At 41.7% G+C, this 19,053-nt stretch overlaps 1 protein-coding gene and 1 long non-coding RNA gene across 2 annotated transcripts in view; both read left to right on the plus strand.

Annotated features, from left to right (window-relative positions):
• Positions 1-19,053, plus strand: part of LOC130912442 (phospholipid-transporting ATPase ABCA1-like) — a 383,631-nt gene that overhangs the window by 268,482 nt on the left and 96,096 nt on the right. Inside the window, exons 33-37 of the mRNA XM_057830543.1 lie at positions 1,819-1,960; positions 2,855-3,001; positions 3,116-3,354; positions 11,630-11,751; positions 17,715-17,818. Of these exons, the coding sequence (XP_057686526.1) occupies positions 1,819-1,960; positions 2,855-3,001; positions 3,116-3,354; positions 11,630-11,751; positions 17,715-17,818 (754 nt within the window). The remainder of the gene's footprint in view (positions 1-1,818; positions 1,961-2,854; positions 3,002-3,115; positions 3,355-11,629; positions 11,752-17,714; positions 17,819-19,053) is intronic.
• On the plus strand, positions 429-3,538 carry LOC130916992 (uncharacterized). Its single transcript, XR_009063397.1, has 3 exons — positions 429-569; positions 2,855-3,001; positions 3,116-3,538. It is a non-coding gene; the product is annotated as an uncharacterized LOC130916992 (long non-coding RNA).

Here is a 19,053-nt window from a genome sequence, read left to right on the forward strand (position 1 = left end):
CGGACTATAATCCGCTATGTTTTTCCCTCATTTTAAATCCTGCTGCTTATAGTCCAGTGTAGCTTATTTGTTGGGTGAATTGAAAATGTGTCCAAGCTAGAGTTCTGTAACTTATATACTTGCGCTCTATCACATAATGATTTTGGCACTTTCTTTTTGAATCATCCTATATTATAGTATAATTAGTGTATAAATATTATAATTTAAGTAACTCGAGGCCGGGTTGGGTTTCCCCGTTTTTTGGAAATCTAAATATTGTCATTCTACCTATAGTAAGTAGTTTTCTTCGTCCCACTCCCATTCAGGCATTTATTTAAAATTTTGTCGTTTGCGTAAAAGCAGAGCTGTATTTGTAAATATTAATGTAAATGCTTGAAATGACATGAAAAAAAAACAAAGCGATCAGCTCTCTCTTTTGTATGATAGGCCTTACTAAGCCAAGCATTTGTTCATACTTTGTCTTTTGTGATAATGAAATATAGGTAAGATCTGCTGTACCACAGTCCACGCCAGTGAAGGATACCACATCAACATCAGGCCAGCCGAGGACAATTCAACAATCATCACGAGTAAGTGATCATCTCGTAATAATTGCCACACGAGATTAGGGTTGGGAACCTCTGGGTGCCTCACGATACGATACGATTTTCGATACAAGACTTATGATAAAGATGATCTCACAAAACGGTGATACAACAATTATCGATACATCGGTCAGGAAATGCTTCTAGGATATTCAACAAAAAAATAAATAAACAGAGAAACTGATTGGAGCTCTACTAGAGATCCAATCAGTTCGAAAAGGGAGGGATGGCAGTGGATAGTTACTTACTGCCAGCCAACTTTCCACTTCAAATGGATTGGACGTAAATGGCTGTCAATGAGCTCGATTTGGGGCATTTCACATAATTTCTAGTTTATTTTTCTTCCTTTTAACGGGTCACTTCCTGTTGATTTAGGCTTACTGACCACTCAAAAATGTCCCCAAACAGTTAGGAAGCAACTCCAATGCAACAGGAGGTAACCTGTAAAATGCCCTAAAATGAACAAGAAATGACCTGTAAATGACATGCTCTGGTTTCAGTGCCATTGACGGTGCTCGATGTCCAGTCCACTCAAAATGAATTGCATGTCTAGCGCCGTCAATGGCAGCCATTGAGCGAACATAGACACTCATCTAATCAAAGATTTTCTTTATTTATTTATGAACACTGGCCAGGGCAAGGGTGGATCAGTTGATACAAATCACTGCTGTTTCCATAGAAGGGTCATCTAACTCTAATCAGAATATTTTTTTGAGCATTGAGGTCCTCATTTGGCATTCGCATTCACACTAGCAAGCATCTTAAATATTTGCAAATGCAGGGCTACCTTGGCTTTGTCAGAAAATATATATATATATTCCTGTATGTGAATTGAGGTGCAAAGTTACGACACTGTCTTGTTTTGTGCTTTGTTAGAACACGGATATACCACACAGGACGTGCTGGCACTTGGTTTCTTTAATAGCACATACAGCTTAAACAATAACACAAAACGTGCGGCTCTACGCAGGCCGTTTTTCTAACTCTCTCACTTCCGCGTCACGTGAGCAAAAAAACATTGGCTGGCGCCGCGTGCCCTTCAAGGTGCATAGGACAATTCGGTATCAAAACATTACAGACACCACCTCTCATTTACTCTCTACTTACTTACTTCCTCTATTTTACGCTATAAATCTCTATAGCTTTATGTCCTGATAATTATGTTTTAGTGTTTGTTAACAGCTCAGTATGGTTGTCTAATGTGATCGAATTGTGCGCGTTTTGACAAAATTAGGAAGATAGAAAAAAACAGCTCAGAATCCTAACACAGCTGAAGGTTGATCTCCTCTCCATCTCAGTCACATGGGTGGACTTCAATCAGGATCATTTCCACCAGCTCTTGGCCACAGAATTCCTCAGGGAACTGACGTATGTAAGTAGGAAACTGCAGCTAAGGGAGTCCTGCATTTGCAAATATTCAAATGCTATTTGCAACTATAAAGAGTGACCCCCCCCCCCCCCCCCCCCCTTTACACTCAGGCCGTGACCCCTCTGCTTGATTGCTTGTTTGAGTGGTCCATTGTTTGACAAAGCCAAGGTAGTCTTGCATTTGCAAACATTCAGATGCTAATTGTACCTATCCCCCTGAGTTTGGTATAGGGGTCATGTAATGACTTTCTGGTCTTTCTTTATAGCCAAAAACACAATCCCCCCAAAAACACAATCCCCCTGCACTTCTAGTGTTTTAAATATATATCACTTTTTGGTGGGAGTATATCAATAACCTTTTGGGCTACAGACTATCGCTATATATCATCTTTTCTATATATTGTCACACCTCTAGACATGCATCCTGTTTGTTTAGCCTCTTCAACTATGAGAGATAGATTGACATTCCGAAACACTGAAGGACTAGACCTTTTACACGCTACTACACTATTTACAACACTAATAGCTCACTTGATTTCTGATTGAATTAGAAGCAATTTTCCAAACATTTATTTTAATGCAGTAGAAAATGTTATCCTCTGCCATTGGCATCCCTAGTCCATTAAACATACGTAATATTAATGCAATTTTAGTTTTGTTTAAAACAAAAGTACACAATGATGATCGACAGGAGCAAATTTTTGACTAAGTTGTTGCCTCATCAGGACACCAGATAAAATATTTTTGGTGTCCTGTATTTTTTGGCTGAACATGAAAATACTGCATTTTTTTTTTTGTTTTCTGATACTAGGGTTTGCCTTATTCCGTGGTGCGGTTGTGTCTATAACACTGGCGTATTATCATGACATATCTAACAAGATACTTTTTATTGTGATCTGTAGGTGACCTAGAGGTATACCACAGTGCGATGCTGAAGTACACCCAAAAGAGGCTCCACTTTGTCTATAACTCCATGAAGGCAAGGACACTGATGTCTGTTATGGACCACAATGAAAATGTCGGGCGCCAGCAACAGAGGAACGCTGATGGTAGGCTTACTCATACGTCATGGACCAAATTGAAATCTGTCAACATTTGTCCCATTACAATTGCACTCCACCTTTCTTATCGTGTTCATATCACTATCAAATTTACTCTATTAGGCACTTTGAAATACAGATTGGAGTTTCCAAAGCAAACAAAAAGATGGGTTGGCCGGAGCTGTTACGAGCCAACAACGCAGACATTCAGAGAGAATTTGGTGGAGCGTGTCCTGGAAAGACGGCAGGATTCATCATTCAAGTTTGCTGAGCCAGACTTCTATTTCAAGCCTCCAACTACTATTCCACCGAACATTGCAAACATCGAAAGGCCTGACAAAGAAAAAGTTATTTTACAACATGTCAGTCGATTTAAAAAATACGTAGGCAGACATTTTCCTTTTTTTTTTTTTTTTTTAAAATGTTAGAATGTAGATATTTTTGAATGTACAACAATAAAAATAAAAAAAACACACACACACATATTGTATAATTTGTGAAATGTGAAGGTTTAAAAGATAAAAAGTTTCTGGGTATGGGGGAAATGGTATGAAAAGGTATGTTGGCAAGTTGTACTTAGAAAAACTGAATAGCATCTTCAGCTTCCCTAAAACCATTGTAGTTCTCACTGACAGAAGGGTACTTCTCACGGATGCAGGAGACGACACACGATGGAAGAACACGTTGCTGGCCTCTTCCCAGATGTTTGCCTTTCAACACCCACTCAAGAACAACCCTATATGCCACCAGAGTTGCCTAAAATAAAACCATAATAGAGGGTGATTAAACAAGAAAGTTCCAAAATCATCATGTTATAGATCAACAGTATATAATAAAAAGTTACAGAACTCTAGATTATTTAGCAATATAAATTTTAAATATACCCAACAAATAAGCAGCACTTGACTATAAGCAGCAGGATTCAAAATGAGGGGGAAAAAGAAGCGACTTATAGTCCGCAAGTTACGTAACTTCAAGTGGTCAAAGGTGCCCATCACCGGCACTTGGAATACATGATATGATGATACTTGAAGTTATGTTCAACACATTTGCCTATGTCAGGGTTTTATAATGTTTTTCATTTTTGACATATCCCGTGATGATTTAGGCACATTCTCGTAAATAATTGCCATACAGCTACAGCTTTTGATAAATGCTTTTATGCTAACAATGCATTACAGTTGAGATTGTATAGCTGCTTACCTGAAGTAGAATGAAGCTTAGAGTATACCATAGGTAGTTTTACTATGAGACCATTACGAATATTCGCCCAGCGGCATGCAGGAATCCACTTAGCTCATTGATAGCTGTCCATTTGGGCCTGCTGGCCTTGGTTTTTTCTTCCAGTTGATCTTGTCAACGAAGAAAAAAGTTTCTAGAACACCTTTGTTGATAAGTGGTAAAAAGTCTTCGTGATAAGTGGTAAAAAGTCTTCGTGTTCACTTATGCATCGAAATGCTTTTTCTTCGTTGTCACTGTGCAGCGATATATTGAGTTAATGAAAACTCGTATCCAGCTCCAATTGTTGCAATTGTTCATCAACCAGTCTACTGTTGTCCTGACTGGGGTGTCGAAGGCTGCGGCAGCTTCTGCGGGATTTGTGCTTGTCAGTCTTCGATTTTCCTCCATGTCTTTCAGTTGTTGGTCTGTATATTTCGGCTCAAACTGATATGGTGAAATGTTAACAAAACTAACAAAATCTTAATCATCCTGTTCCGTGTCAGAGAAATGCATATACGGTTCAAACGAAGCCATGTGTTGGTCAGAATAAACTACAGTTAGTCGGGTTATTGATTTGGGGGCGGGAAGTTGCGTCACTAAAAACAAAACAAAACAAAAACGGTGAACAGACCAACGTGATATCCCTCCGCCCGGAGTGCCCGGCGCTTGTTCTCTGCAAAGCAACTGAATTACTAATGTTGCTCTTCATACTGCAGTTATAGACATGCAATGGTAAGTTTTAATAACTTTATCCTGAAAACATAGCCAACACTACTGATTGCATGCGTCATCGGTGATTCACCTGCGTGCATATGTTTTTTTTTATTGGTATGCTAATTGGGCACATTGACTTGTATTAGCATAGTCACTCCGGAGCCCTGAAAAATAATAAAAGACTAACAAACGCTACGTAATATTTTGAAATCTACTCCACTGACTAATTAACCCCCCCCCCCCCCCCAACTCGAAGATTAAGCCTGATGTCAAAAAATCAGAACTTCCCCTTTAATATAAAATTTCTATAACTTATACTTAGATTTATCTTTTAAGAACTACAAGTCTTTGTATCCATGGATCGCTTTAACAGAATGTTAATAATGGGTAATGCCATCTTGTTGATTTATTGTTATAATAAACAAATACATTACTTTCGTATGTACAGCATGTTGAATGTATATATCCCTCTTGTGTCTTTCCATTCCAACAATAATTTACAGGAAAATATGGCATATTTCATAGACGGTTTGAATTGCGATTAATTATGATTAATTTTAAGCTGTGATTACCTCAATTAAAAATTTTAATTGTTTGACAGCCCTAAATATACTATACTATACTATACTATACTATACTATACTATACTATACTATACTATACTATACTATACTATACTATACTACTATTAATTAAATAGATAATAACCAAATAACCCTCTCTGGGTTCTTCACAGAAAAAAGCCAGGAAATTAACACTATTGAAAAAAAAAAAAAAGTTCAGGGGCTGGATCAAATGTGGAGGTGGGCCGTAGTTTGGGGACCCCTGCTCTAGATGTTGCAATGAGCATGACACGAAGTTTGATTAATAGCAGGGTTTATTCCGGTCTTGATAACCTATGAGAACTGGACAGCCCTAACCATATGAAATGAAGTAAAGAAAAGTGGTCACATCCACAAGGGGCTAAACGTTCTTCTCCAAATCCACATGCTTCCTATGGTGGGTGATTCATCTTTGGTATTTTCTTGCATTGCTTTTCATTTCTTTTAAGCGTTGTGCCTGATAATTGGCGTCAGATGGAGCCATTTTGCTTTAAGCAAGGGCCCTGAATACAGTGGGGAGAACAAGTATTTGATACACTGCCGATTTTGCTGGTTTTCCCACTTGCAACCCATGTAGAGGTCTGTAATTTGTATCATAAGTTCTCTTCAACTGTGAGGGATGGAATCTAATACAAAAATCCAGAAAATCACATCGTATAATTTTCAAATAATACATTTGTAATTAACTGCATGAAATAAGTATTTGATACATTACCAACTAGTAAATATTTCGGCTCTTAGTTCTTTTTTAAGAACCCCTCCTGTTCTCCACTCATGACCGGAAGTAACTGCACCTGTTTGAACTTGTTACCGGTCTAAAAGACACCTGTTCACATGCTCATACAAACAAACTCCAACCTCTCCACAATGGCCAAGACAAAAGAGCTGTGTAAGGACATCAGGGATAATATAATAGACCTGCACAAGGCTGGGATGGGCTACAGGAAAATAATCAAGCAGCTTGGTGAGAAGGTAACAACTGTTGGAGCGATTATTAGAAAATGGAAGAAGTTCAAGTTGACGGTCAATCTGCCTCGTTCTGGGGCTCCATGCAAGATTTCACCTCGTGGGGCATCACTGATCATGAGGAAGGTGAGGGATCAGCCCAGAACTACACGGCAGGACCTGGTCAATGACCTGAAGAGAGCTGGAACCACAGTATCGAAGAAAACCATCGGAAACACATTACGCCGTCATGGATTAAAATCCTACAGCGCACGCAAGGTGCTGCTGCTGAAGCCAGTGCATGTCCAGACACATCTGAAGTTTGCCACTGACCATCTGGATGATCCAGAGGGGCAATGGGAGAAGGTCATGTCAGGAGATCAGGATGAGACCAAAATTGAACTTTTTGGTCTAAACTCGGCTCATCGTGTTTGGAGGAAAAAGAAGGATGAGTACAACCCCAAGACCACCATCCCAACTGTGAAACATGGAGGAGGATTTTTTTGGGGCTGCTTCTTTGCCAAGGGTACAGGACGACTGCGACGAGGGGAGGATGGATGGGGCCATGGATGTATCGCCAGATCTTGGCTGACAACCTCCTTCCTTCAGTGAGAGCCCTGAAGATGGGGGGCAAAATCCCTGCTGCAGTGTGTGCAAACCTTGTCAAGGACTACAGGAAACGTTTGGTCTCTTTAATAGCAAACAAAGTTTCTTAAGTATATTAATATTAAGTTAGATTTTTGTGATGTATCATATACTTATTTCATGCAATTAAATGCAAATTTATTATTTAAAAATCATCCAACGTGATTTTCTGTTTTTTTTGTATGAGATTCCGTCCCTCACAGTTGAAGAGAATTTATGATACAAATTACAGACTTCTACATGCTTTGCAAGTGGGAAAACAAGCAAAATCGGCAGTGTATCAAATACTTGTTCTCACCACTGTATATATTTTTTTCTTCCTTTGTTATAAATTGTAATTATTTTTCTTATGATCAATATTGAACCAATATCAAACAAAGGGCAAGCTGTCAATAATATATTTCAACAGTAGAAGTATGTATACGAAATTTGGGTCCATTAAGGAATACTTTGAACCATTTTCTTGCCAATTTAGTGTTATTGCCATATGTAAAACTTGACTTAACATTGACAAAGGCATACATTTTTGGTTGGATGGATATAAATTCACACATATGAACTGTCAGAAAAAACTGTGGGGTGGAGTAACCTTATTTATACACAAGTCTATACAATTTAATGCCGTAACGCATATGAACTTAGCGGTTGATGGAATACTTGAATGTCTAACGATTGGGATAAAAAATGAAAAACAGAAAAATGTTATAATAAATTGCATATATCAGGCACCTTGTTCAAGTATTGATATCTTTAATTTTTGGGTAAATAAACGTTTTCATCTGTGAACCAAAAACGGTTATTCATTTGGGGGGATTTTAATATTGACATATTGAATCCAACCAAACTCAAAGCCATTGATGACTTCACTGACACAATGTATATATCTTTATACCCAACAATAACAAAACCAAGTAGAATAACGTCACACAGTGCCACTCTTATTGATAATACATTTACCAATGTCATGGATGGTCAGGTCACCAGTGGCCTGTTTATATGTGACGTAACTGACCACTTTCCAGTTTTTACCTTGTTTGATTGTGATCTTCAGGAGTGGTTACTATAGCCAGGCGAACATTATATGATGACACAATCAATACCTTCAATTACAGTCTTGCACAGCCAGATTGGAGCCCGTTTTATAAAGAATCCAACACGAATCGTGCCTGTGAGACTTTTCTAGATATATTCACCCACTTATATAATAAACATTGTCCTGTTAAAGAATATTGTATTAAGGAAAAAAGGACAAAAAGTCCTTGGCTCACAAAAAGAATTATCAATGCTTGGAAAAAGAAAAATAATTCATATAAACAGTTCATCAAAGCAAAAACAAAAGACGCGAAACAGATATAAAACAAACAAAAATAAGTTAACAGACATCATTAGAACAAGTAAACAATTGTACTATAAAAAAATATTACACGCAAATAAAAATATGAAAGCAACTTGGGATGGATTAAATCATTTAATTAAACAAGGATCTCCAGCTCGATCATATCCTGATTTTTTTTACCGACAGAAATGGGAACATCTATAACATGAATGATATAGTTAATGGTTTTTATCATTTGTTTTACATGTGTTGGCCGTCAGTTGGCTGCGGAAATTCCATGCCATACTGTCACAAAACGGTTAAAAGAAATCCACAGTCAATGTTCCTCACAGCTACAGACGGTAAGGAAATTATTAATATTTTATTGAAATGTAAAAGTAAGTCATCTGTGGATTATCGTGATATCAACACTTTAGTAATAAAAAAGATATTTTCTATAGGGCTGTCAAACGATTACAATTGTTATTCGAGTTAATCACAGCATAAAAATTAATGAATCGTATTTCATCACAATTCAAACCATCTCTAAAATATGCCTTTTTTCTGTTAATTATTGTTGGAATGGAAAGATAAGATACAAGATGGATACAGTGGGGCAAATAAGTATTTAGTCAACCACTAATTGTGCAAGTTCTCCCACTTGAAAATATTAGAGGCCTGTAGTTGTCAACATGGGTAAACCTCAACCTTGCGAGACAATGTGGGAAAAAAAAAACAGAAAATCACATAGTTTGATTTTTAAAGACATTTTTTGCAAATCATGGTGGAAAACAAGTATTTGGTCTATACCAAAAGTTCATTTCAATACTTTGTTATGTACCCTTTGTTGGCAATAACGGAAGCCAAACATTTTTTGTAACTCTTCACAAGCTTTTCACACACTGTTTGTGGGCCAATGTATTTTGGCCCATTCCTCCATGCAGATCTCCTCTAGAGCAGTGATGTTTTGGGGCTGTCGTTGGGCAACACGGACTTTCAACTCCCTCTGCAGATTTTCTATGGGGTTGAGACCTGGAGACTGGCTAGGCCACTCCAGGATCTTGAAATGCTTCTTACGAAGCCACTCCTTTGTTTGTGGTGGGGGGTGGTCGGGCTCGGGCCTGCAAATCAAGTTTAATTGATCGGGCTGGGTCGGGCTGGTTTTTACAGAGTCCCCCGGGTGCCAAGGTAGGAAAAAAAGAAATCATAGCTATCTGTACCCACAGTTTACTAAACTGTACCCACAGTTGACTAAACTGTACCCACAGTTTAGCAAATCTTAGCCTTAGTTGCTATTTCGGGTCATTGGTAAACTGTGGGTACAGTTTAGTTATCTGTGGGTACAGATTACTAAACTTGAGTACAGATTACTTATCTGTCGGTACACATTACTAAACTGAACCCACAGATTAGTAAACTGTGGGTACAGATTACTAAACTGTACCCACAGATTAGCTATGATTTCTCTTTTGGCATCCGGGGGGCTCCGTAGGTTTTTTTTTAGGCCCAATCTAAAAAAAAAAGGACATACATATTCATACAGTCAATGGGACTAAACATACAATCATCCTGCTTCATGTGGTGATGCACGACAAATTATCTTCATTATCTTAAAAAAAAAAAAACAAATTTACAATTAATGTACCAAATCTTATTTCATTGTCCTGACAGCAGGCTGTATTTCTTTTCATGGACACAAGTAAACTGTCATATTGATGCATTCACAAATCATACGATCTGTAAATTCGCTGCCAACAGACCAGTCGCACTCTACTCGCCGAAGCTGTGTTGGATTTCGCCGTGAGGGTGGATTTTAATTCCTCATAACTCCGCATGATTATCGCGCTTTCCTCCTCCATGAAGTAAGGTGCCCGTGCCATCGTCACAAGTAGTATTTGACTCTGGTCTCTGCCCCCTTTTATGTGAAAGCACAGTAACTCTGACTGGGTTGACACAGGTTCGACTAAACAACCTCATAATCGGCGTCGTAGCACCGATTGACCACAAACTAGATAACCAGGTTTTGTCAACTCCGGTTACCCGCTGATAAACCCGATTACTTCTGGGGGGGTTGAACTCCGTTCGTAGTACAGGCCACAGAATCCACTCCGTACTCTGTACTGTACCTTGATTCTCCCATATCTTACATACTGTGTTGAAGTGTGGGGGAATAACTATCGCAATACGACAAATTCATTAGTCATAGTACAGAAACCGAGCAGTACGCATCATTCACAAGAAGATTTCTGGATCACACCCATGAACTGTTTCTTCAATCTATATCTTTGTTTTGTTGTTCTCTCCTTTCTTTTCTCTCTTGCTGACTACGGGAATCGACATTGTGGGTTCTGTTCTTCCATTTCATGTGTTGGGGAAGAATGTGTACTAGGTAACTAAACAAAATCAGCTTGAAAATAGTTTATTTTCATTATAATTAAGAAATCGGGGTGGGATTTTTTTTTCAAGTTTTCTTCGTCCCACTCCTTTTCACGCATTTTTTTTTTTTTTTTTTCTTGAAAGCGGAGAACTGTATTCGTGAAGATGAATGCAACTGCCTGAAAAGAAAAGGGGACAAAAAGGTCTCTATAAAGGAAATGATTACCAAGGGGGGGATAAACGTGAATTCATTTTTTTCCATTTATAACATTGATTTCATTTGTCTTTCTGTTTTGCCATTGCTTCAGATGAACTACACCATCCCAGTCATGATTGTAGTAGTACTTTTACTCGGTTTCCAGCGTGAAGAATACACCAATGCCAACGCCCTGCCGGGTCTCATCCTGCTTCTTCTCTTTTACGGGTATTCTTAGAAAGTATTTGCTCACACTCTAATCATCTGAACCTCATCATAGTTCAGCACATACTCGTGCATGTCAATATTGATAGATCTTTTTATTATTCTCTCATTTTCTGACATTAAACTACCGGTATATTATATAATGCCTGAGGAAATTCTCATTATCTGATTGCCTGCTATGTTGGGTTTTTTTTTCTTAATAAATCACTCAATTTAACATCAGAAACTTAATTCTTGAGGAAAACATGCAGAATCAATTATAGATAATAAAGAGATGGCCGCTTGAGGAAAGCCCAGCTCTCCCCTGTCCATCAGCTCGACCAGGACGTCGAGCATCACGGAGGGCGGGTCACACCTCTCGAGCTCCACAGTGATCTCCATGTTCTCCTGCTTGCAAGCTCCTGCTTGGCTTGGACCCGCCAGGTGGCCGTCGTTCGTCGGCGGGTCCGGCTAGCTCCCAGGAAAGCTCGGCCAAGATCTCCTTATCACCATCTTTCTCCTCAAACTTGGTGCGGTCCAGGTCGGCCTGCACGTCCCTGGGGAAGAATCTGACGAGCTTTAGCAATGCAGGCGCTGGGGCGGCCTATTGCAGACCAAAAGCCCCCCCCCAAAATAAATAAATAAATAAAGGGCAGGTATAATTCATTTTACGTAAATATTTCCAAGTAGCAAAACAAACAGCTTTTTAAGTTGAAAAATCTTGTGAATAAGTGCGTAAATACCTGATTTTTTTTTTTCTTCTTTTTTTCATAGATATGAACGTGAAACAGTCTAAATTGAAAAAGAGCTAATTCGGATTGGGATCTCTCTGAGTGCGTGGAATAAAGCCGGTGACGCTGATGTTGTGTGACATTAACAAGATCAAACAGATTGGGGTGAGCGGGGCAAAGGGCCACATTTCTAATGAATACGAACCTACGTAATTAATTGATAGGCTAAATGATCAATGCTAAATAAATATTATCGAATGATAATAACTTTTACGTGCATTGGTTCAGGTGATACATTGTTCAATTCAAACCTTTGTTTTCAAAAATTACTAAAGAAACATTTTGAAAACTTCTAGAATAAATGTGTAATTTTTATTAACAAACATAAACTTAAGGAAAAAAAATCACTTAATAATGGTAGTGTCAATTTTATCCTTACAACATATGGGAAGACAATCTAAATTCCCTATATAACTGAACTCATTAGGTAATGCAAATAAGGTTGCTTAAAAGTTGGTGTGGTCACTTTTAGCATCCTGAAAAGTTGGTAGTGTTGTCCCTACCGTCCCTATGCAAACCTACGGCCTTGAATTATGAACATATCTACCAGGTGGGAGACAAAATATCAAAATCTTGATATATCGTGATACTTTGTATCCCAAAAGGTTATCGATATGCACCTGCCAAGAATCGAGATATCGTTTTAAAAAGGTGTCAATGTTAAAAAAAAAAAAAAAAAAAGCAACCAACAAGTTGCTATCAAAATCTTCAACTATAATAGTGTCTAAGGCTAGGTTCATACTACAGGTGCTAGGTGCACACAAATGTGATTTTTTGTCATGTTTTTTTTGGTGTGCCCGTTCAGACTGCCTCTGTCCATTGAGACCATTCAAGTATTATGCATGCGCACTAATTCGCAGTCCGACACGCGCTGAGCAAGACGAATCGCATGCGTAGAAGCATCAAAACAAATGGCCACACATGCTGGCTGTCATCCGTCATTCCAGGGATATCATATTTTGCCTTTCAAAAAGAGGACACAAATAACACAAATAAATTATCCCCGTTTAGGCTGAAGGAAGAGTCTATTTTCCCTTTTTGCAGGTTTTAGTCTCATAACGAACAGGAAATGACACAGAAGAATGACACAGAAGTCCCCGGGCATACCCCCCACCCCCCTCTTTGGGCGGTTCTCCCTTCCCCCATCTTGCTATTCCCAGCAAATACTTTCCAGATGTACCGCTATTTAATGGTGAAGGAATTTGGACCTCCCGGCCCAGAAGCGCACGGGGAGGCCGGCAACAGAACGGAAATGTGCTCCGCCACCCGACCCCTCCGAGCGGAGCCAGGCCAGGAGGAAGCCAAACTCCGCGCGTTCCTTTGTTAACCCTTTGCACACTGACTCCATGTTTCAAAAGCTTGAAGAACACTCGCCGAAAACAGGTTGACAATTTATTCGTCGACAATGGTCAAAAACAAGGCAAAAAACAGACGACGGAGGGACAGAGGCTGGATCCAGGGTCGTGTCACAACGGTTACATAGGAAATGTTTCCGAGGAGCGACAAATTGTTATCAGTGTTCAGTCTTTTTAACGTCTTTGCTGACGCGGGTCTTGTCGAAGGCGTTTCTGGGCGTTGCTTTGGGGCCGCCCCCGCTGTGGCCGGCCCTGGGCGGTTTAGGTTCGTGCGCGGATTTGGGACGCCAGCTATCCACTTCGCTGTCCGGGCTGGTGGTGCTTGTTCCAGGACAAAACGCTTTGTCCTTGGAGTTTGCTGAGAGCAGATTCCCCGAGTATGTGCGTCACTCATGATAAGACGGCATTGTGTATCTCTATTTCTTCTCATTAAACTATGGTGTGCTATTTATTTTATATTAGTAGTGTAGTCCTACCGCAAATATGAAAATGATACACATTTCCTGATTAATTATATTAAGTGTGTTAGCCTAATGCAAACAGTTAGACGGTGCCTACGAAAACCTGTACCATATGTATGTGTTAGACTATATATGTGTTAGACTAATGCAAACAGTTATATGGTGTGTGCGATGACGATATCGTTTCCCCTTCAATGGCATGCACTGAACAAAAGTGTTTTGCACGTTACTTTAAAAAAGTAATTAGTGATAGTTACTCACTACTACTTCCAAAAAGTAACTGAGTTAGTAACTGAATTACTCAATAGTAAAAGTAAATAGTTACCAGGGAAAGTAACTATTTCCGTTACTTTAAAAAGAAGTTGTTTTATGTCAAAGAATTTGAAATTTTCTGACCGGTATTCCAGTCAGTTGAATAAAGAAGAACGGACAGGTAGTTGTGTTATAGAACCTTGTTATATTTATTGCACCTCACCAGCAACAGATTTATTCTACACTTGAAGTGCAACAAAAATAAACAGATTTGAATTGTTTACCACAGATGTCGACAAAAGCTTTGCCCCGGGACATAAATTACACTTTACATGCATGTTCTTTCCTTTAATTTCGACCAACTTGAAAAGTGTTTATATCTCCACCTTGTAAAGGACAAATGTTTTCTCTGAATGCTCTGCCATCATATCTCTCTGCATCTCTTTTTTCGTGTGTGTTTGCCGCACGCGCTGTTCCGGTTTGTGTGTGAAAACACCGGCTCTGATTGGCTTACCATGACACATGACTCTAACCCTCAGCCAATCACAATCACTTCCATCGCATCTATCGAAGGGGTGCATTCAGGTAGCCTCGTCCACCTACTCCTCCCGTCACCCTCAGAGCGTCTGCAGTCCTCAAGATGGAAGCAGCATTCTTGTTGGCTTACAGTGGGGGATGGGAACGAGGCTAGCATTCAGGTGTAGCAAACACAGAAATGTTAGCAAGCTTTGGAAAGCATTGTCTAATTGAATGAGCAGGGACAAACAGCCTGGAGCAGGAGTCCGCAAACTTTTTCCTGTGAGGGCCACATAACTTTTCCCTTCTCTGATGAGGGGCCGGGGTCAGTTTGTAACCGGAAAGTATTGATGATTGCAGGAGTGCGTAAATGTTAACATTGATTTTTTTTTTTTCAGAAAGCCACAATCAAATAACCCTTTCTGGATTCTTCACGGAACAAAAGTAAATAAAATATAATACAATAATATAATATAATATATAATACAATAATAACACTATTAATTAAATAGATAATAAACAAATAACCCTCTCTGGGTTCTTCACAGAAAAAAGAAAGGAAATAAGCAACACTATTGGGAAAAAAAATATATATATATATTGTTCAGCGGGCCGGACCAAATGTGGAGGCAGGTCGTATCCAGCCCACGGTCCGTAGTTTAGGGACCCCTGGCCTGGCGTCATAAGAAGTACGTGCGCTATTAGGCTCGAGAGTTTACGTCACAGAATGGGGGATCACGTGAGATTTGACAACAACGCAGCAATATTGGAAGCAGGTCTAAACTTGCCAGTTCGATAAAGAGACAAACTAGTTACTAATGCGAAGAACAGATATGTGATCAAACTTAAGGATCTGAACAATGTTGACCCTTACGAGCAAGCCGAAGACAAATGGAGTAAAGATGTCGACGGGCTTCCACAATAACGCGAAATGGACATTTTGCTGTATTTATTGTTTGGTGTATGCTACTAAACTCATCAGCGATTTCGAAATTACAAATCGCTACAAAGCTACGAAGAGTTTTGCTGCGGATGGGTGCAGGACCTGCACTATGACCGTAACAAACGGCAACTCCCATTGTTCTTGCAAATGTGTGTTTACTATTTTCATTGCCACGAACCTGAACGCACCCCAAGTCTTAGATGACAAATAAACAGCAGAGTAGACTCGCTACGGCTGGTAGTTTTTATTCACTTTATTCAGAGTAAGTAACGCACCGCTTTTGACCGTCAGTAACGGTAACGGCGTTGTAACTGCGGAAAAAATAATTAGTTAGATTATCCCGTTACTGAAAAAATAACGGCGTTATTTATAACGGCGTTATTCCCAACACTGCTGAACAAAGGACAAAGAACTTGTCTTAGGATGCAGAATGCAATGTCCACATATGATTGTGTGAATAAATGGAAATATAATCCAACAAGGCTTATATTAAAAGTTTCTATGGATCGACAGCATGCACGGACTGTCCGTGCATGTCACACACACATACGGGCAGTTTGCCCTGACTCTCGGCCATGTAAGCAATGTTGAAAAAAAAAAAGCTCATATAGAGCAGAGAGAAAACCGATCATTCTCAGGCTTATCCTCAACCTATTTTTATTTTTTTATGACTGTTGTCAAGCCCGGTCCTTCCCCAAAAGCCGTGTTCAATGTAAGCTAGGCGCTAATAATGCACAGCTGCACCGCTGCCGTAGCGTCTCTCTCGCTCTTTGACTACGTATTTGCTGCATGAATTTGGGAGACAAGGTGTCCTGCAATGTTGGTACAGAGCATCAGTTTTTGGGGGAATAGAATGTTCTGGCAAGACTGACGAGGCCATACAGAAAGATCTGCATTTGGCATCATTTTTGGCATATGATTGGCCATGATTGTTAAATGTTTGTAGGTCAAGTTTAAAACTGCTGCCCAGCTTTGCAAACCCAGTCAGGTATTCTTTTTTATGACGTGTAAAAGAAAATGTTTTTTTTGCCTTTGCCATGAAAGGCACAAGAGTCACAACCTGTGAATGTATGGATGCCAATGAGTGCTGAACACACACTAGTGCCAGGAGCTGCAGAGACCTTAGAGACGTCAGTCCTCGTTCTGTTGCCTCCTCCTGTGAAAAAATGCAATTTACACTGTAAATCTATCTGCAGACTTACAGCAATCACTGCCACGTCAGTATCAGGGCTTTTATTGACTACAGCTTGATGTTCTTGAGCCAAAAGGTTTATTTAACCATTGTCACCCATAATAGGTATGCAATAAAAAGTTCTACTGGATTCACTATACACTGTATATACATTTTATAACAAAGTGGTATGGATATCTGGGCTAAAAAATGGTATCGTTACAACACTAGTTCAAACAAAAATGTTGTGAGCATAAGTTAATAACAATTAACCCTGTAGTAAAGGCGTGCGTGTGGCTTACCTGTAGTGAATGTCGTTAAAAATGTTAGGTTTTGTGTTTGGTTTCTCCTTGTGTGACTTGTCCTGTGATTACCCATTGCTCTCACCTGTGTGTGTTTTCCCAGTGTATTCTGCAATCTGCATCCACCTGTGTTACCCAGCTGTTCCTTGTCTCGTTATCCCTTGTCTGCTTGTGTGTATATAAGCTCCCATTTTCTGTTCACTCCTTGCTGCGTCATTGTCAATGTCTGTGTCTGCGTCAAAGTTGAAGTCCTGTCCTAGCCCTCGTGTTCGTCTCAGTAAGTTTTTGATATTCAGCCTTTGTTAGTGACCTAAGTTATTTGTTGATAGTTTTTTGATCACCACAGCCTTTGTTTTGTACTTTGTGCCTTTTGTTAGTTATCATTAAAGCCTTTTTGAGTTCTCTGCCACCTGCCTTGCATTTTTGTTTCACTGCTTTTGGGTCCACACACACACCTGCCTGCCCAGCATTCCTGACAGAATGACGCAGCCAATTGTGGACCCAGCGGGAAAAATCCGATACCGGCGTGCACGCCGACGACCATCTGCCCGTTCCCCCGATTATGTTCTGCCTCGCCACGTTTTTTTAGATTCAGATTTTTCTGATTTCGAAGAATATAGCAATTCATATGATTTTCTTTCTGACACCGACTCCGACCCAGATTTTTATTCCATGCCCTATTCTTCGCCCTCTCAGTTTTTGTCACGCCTCAGTCATTCCACGTCCCCTTCCCAGCCTTTTTCTCTGGACCCTTACCTGGGTTCCCGTTTGGCCATCTACACTGGACCTCCGCGTGGTGGCCAGCGGGGGCGCCCAGGTAAGGGCCGTAGTTCCTTCACCCCTCCTTCAATCCCACCATGTAATGTTCCACACAGTCTGCCATCGTACACCGTACGGAAGCCTCAGCGTGCTCGTACACGCCGACGTCACGGGCCCGCGCCGGCTCCCCGCAGTCAAGTGGCTCCCGCGCCGGCTCCCCGCAGTCAAGTGGCTCCCGCGCCGACTCCCCGCAGTCAAGTGGCTCCCGCGCCGACTCCCCGCAGTCAAGTGGCTCCCGCGCCGACTCCCCGCAGTCAAGTGGCTCCCGCGCCGACTCCCCGCAGTCAAGTGGCTCCCGCGCCGACTCCCCGCAGTCAAGTGGCTCCCGCGCCGACTCCCCGCAGTCAAGTGGCTCCCGCGCCAACTCCCCGCAGTCAAGTGGCTCCCGCGCCGACTCCCCGCAGTCAAGTGGCTCCCGCGCCGACTCCCCGCAGTCAAGTGGCTCCCGCGCCGACTCCCCGCAGTCAAGTGGCTCCCGCGCCGACTCCCCGCAGTCAAGTGGCTCCCGCGCCGACTCCCCGCAGTCAAGTGGCTCCCGCGCCGACTCCCCGCAGTCAAGTGGCTCCCGCGCCGACTCCCCGCAGTCAAGTGGCTCCCGCGCCGACTCCCCGCAGTCAAGTGGCTCCCGCGCCGACTCCCCGCAGTCAAGTGGCTCCCGCGCCGACTCCCCGCAGTCAAGTGGCTCCCGCGCCGACTCCCCGCAGTCAAGTGGCTCCCGCGCCGACTCCCCGCAGTCAAGTGGCTCCCGCGCCGACTCCCCGCAGTCAAGTGGCTCCCGCGCCGACTCCCCGCAGTCAAGTGGCTCCCGCGCCGACTCCCCGCAGTCAAGTGGCTCCCGCGCCGACTCCCCGCAGTCAAGTGGCTCCCGCGCCGACTCCCCGCAGTCAAGTGGCTCCCGCGCCGACTCTCCGCAGTCAAGTGGCTCCCGCGCCGACTCTCCGCAGTCAAGTGGCTCCCGCGCCGACTCCCCGCAGTCTTGTTCTCCCGCCAGCAGTCTCCTGCGACTCCGCTGCTGTTCCGCCAGCAGCCTCCTGCGACGCCGCTGCTGTTCCGCCAGCAGCCTCCTGCGACGCCGCTGCTGTTCCGCCAGCAGCCTCCTGCGACTCCGCTGCTGCTCCGCCAGCAGTCTCCTGCGACTCCGCTGCTGCTCCGCCAGCAGTCTCCTGCGACTCCGCTGCTGCTCCGCCAGCAGACGACTCCGCTGCTGCTCCGCCAGCAGACGACTCCGCTGCT

Source organism: Corythoichthys intestinalis, chromosome 1 (genome assembly GCF_030265065.1).
Source record: "Corythoichthys intestinalis isolate RoL2023-P3 chromosome 1, ASM3026506v1, whole genome shotgun sequence".
In the NCBI taxonomy this organism is placed as follows: domain Eukaryota; kingdom Metazoa; phylum Chordata; class Actinopteri; order Syngnathiformes; family Syngnathidae; genus Corythoichthys; species Corythoichthys intestinalis.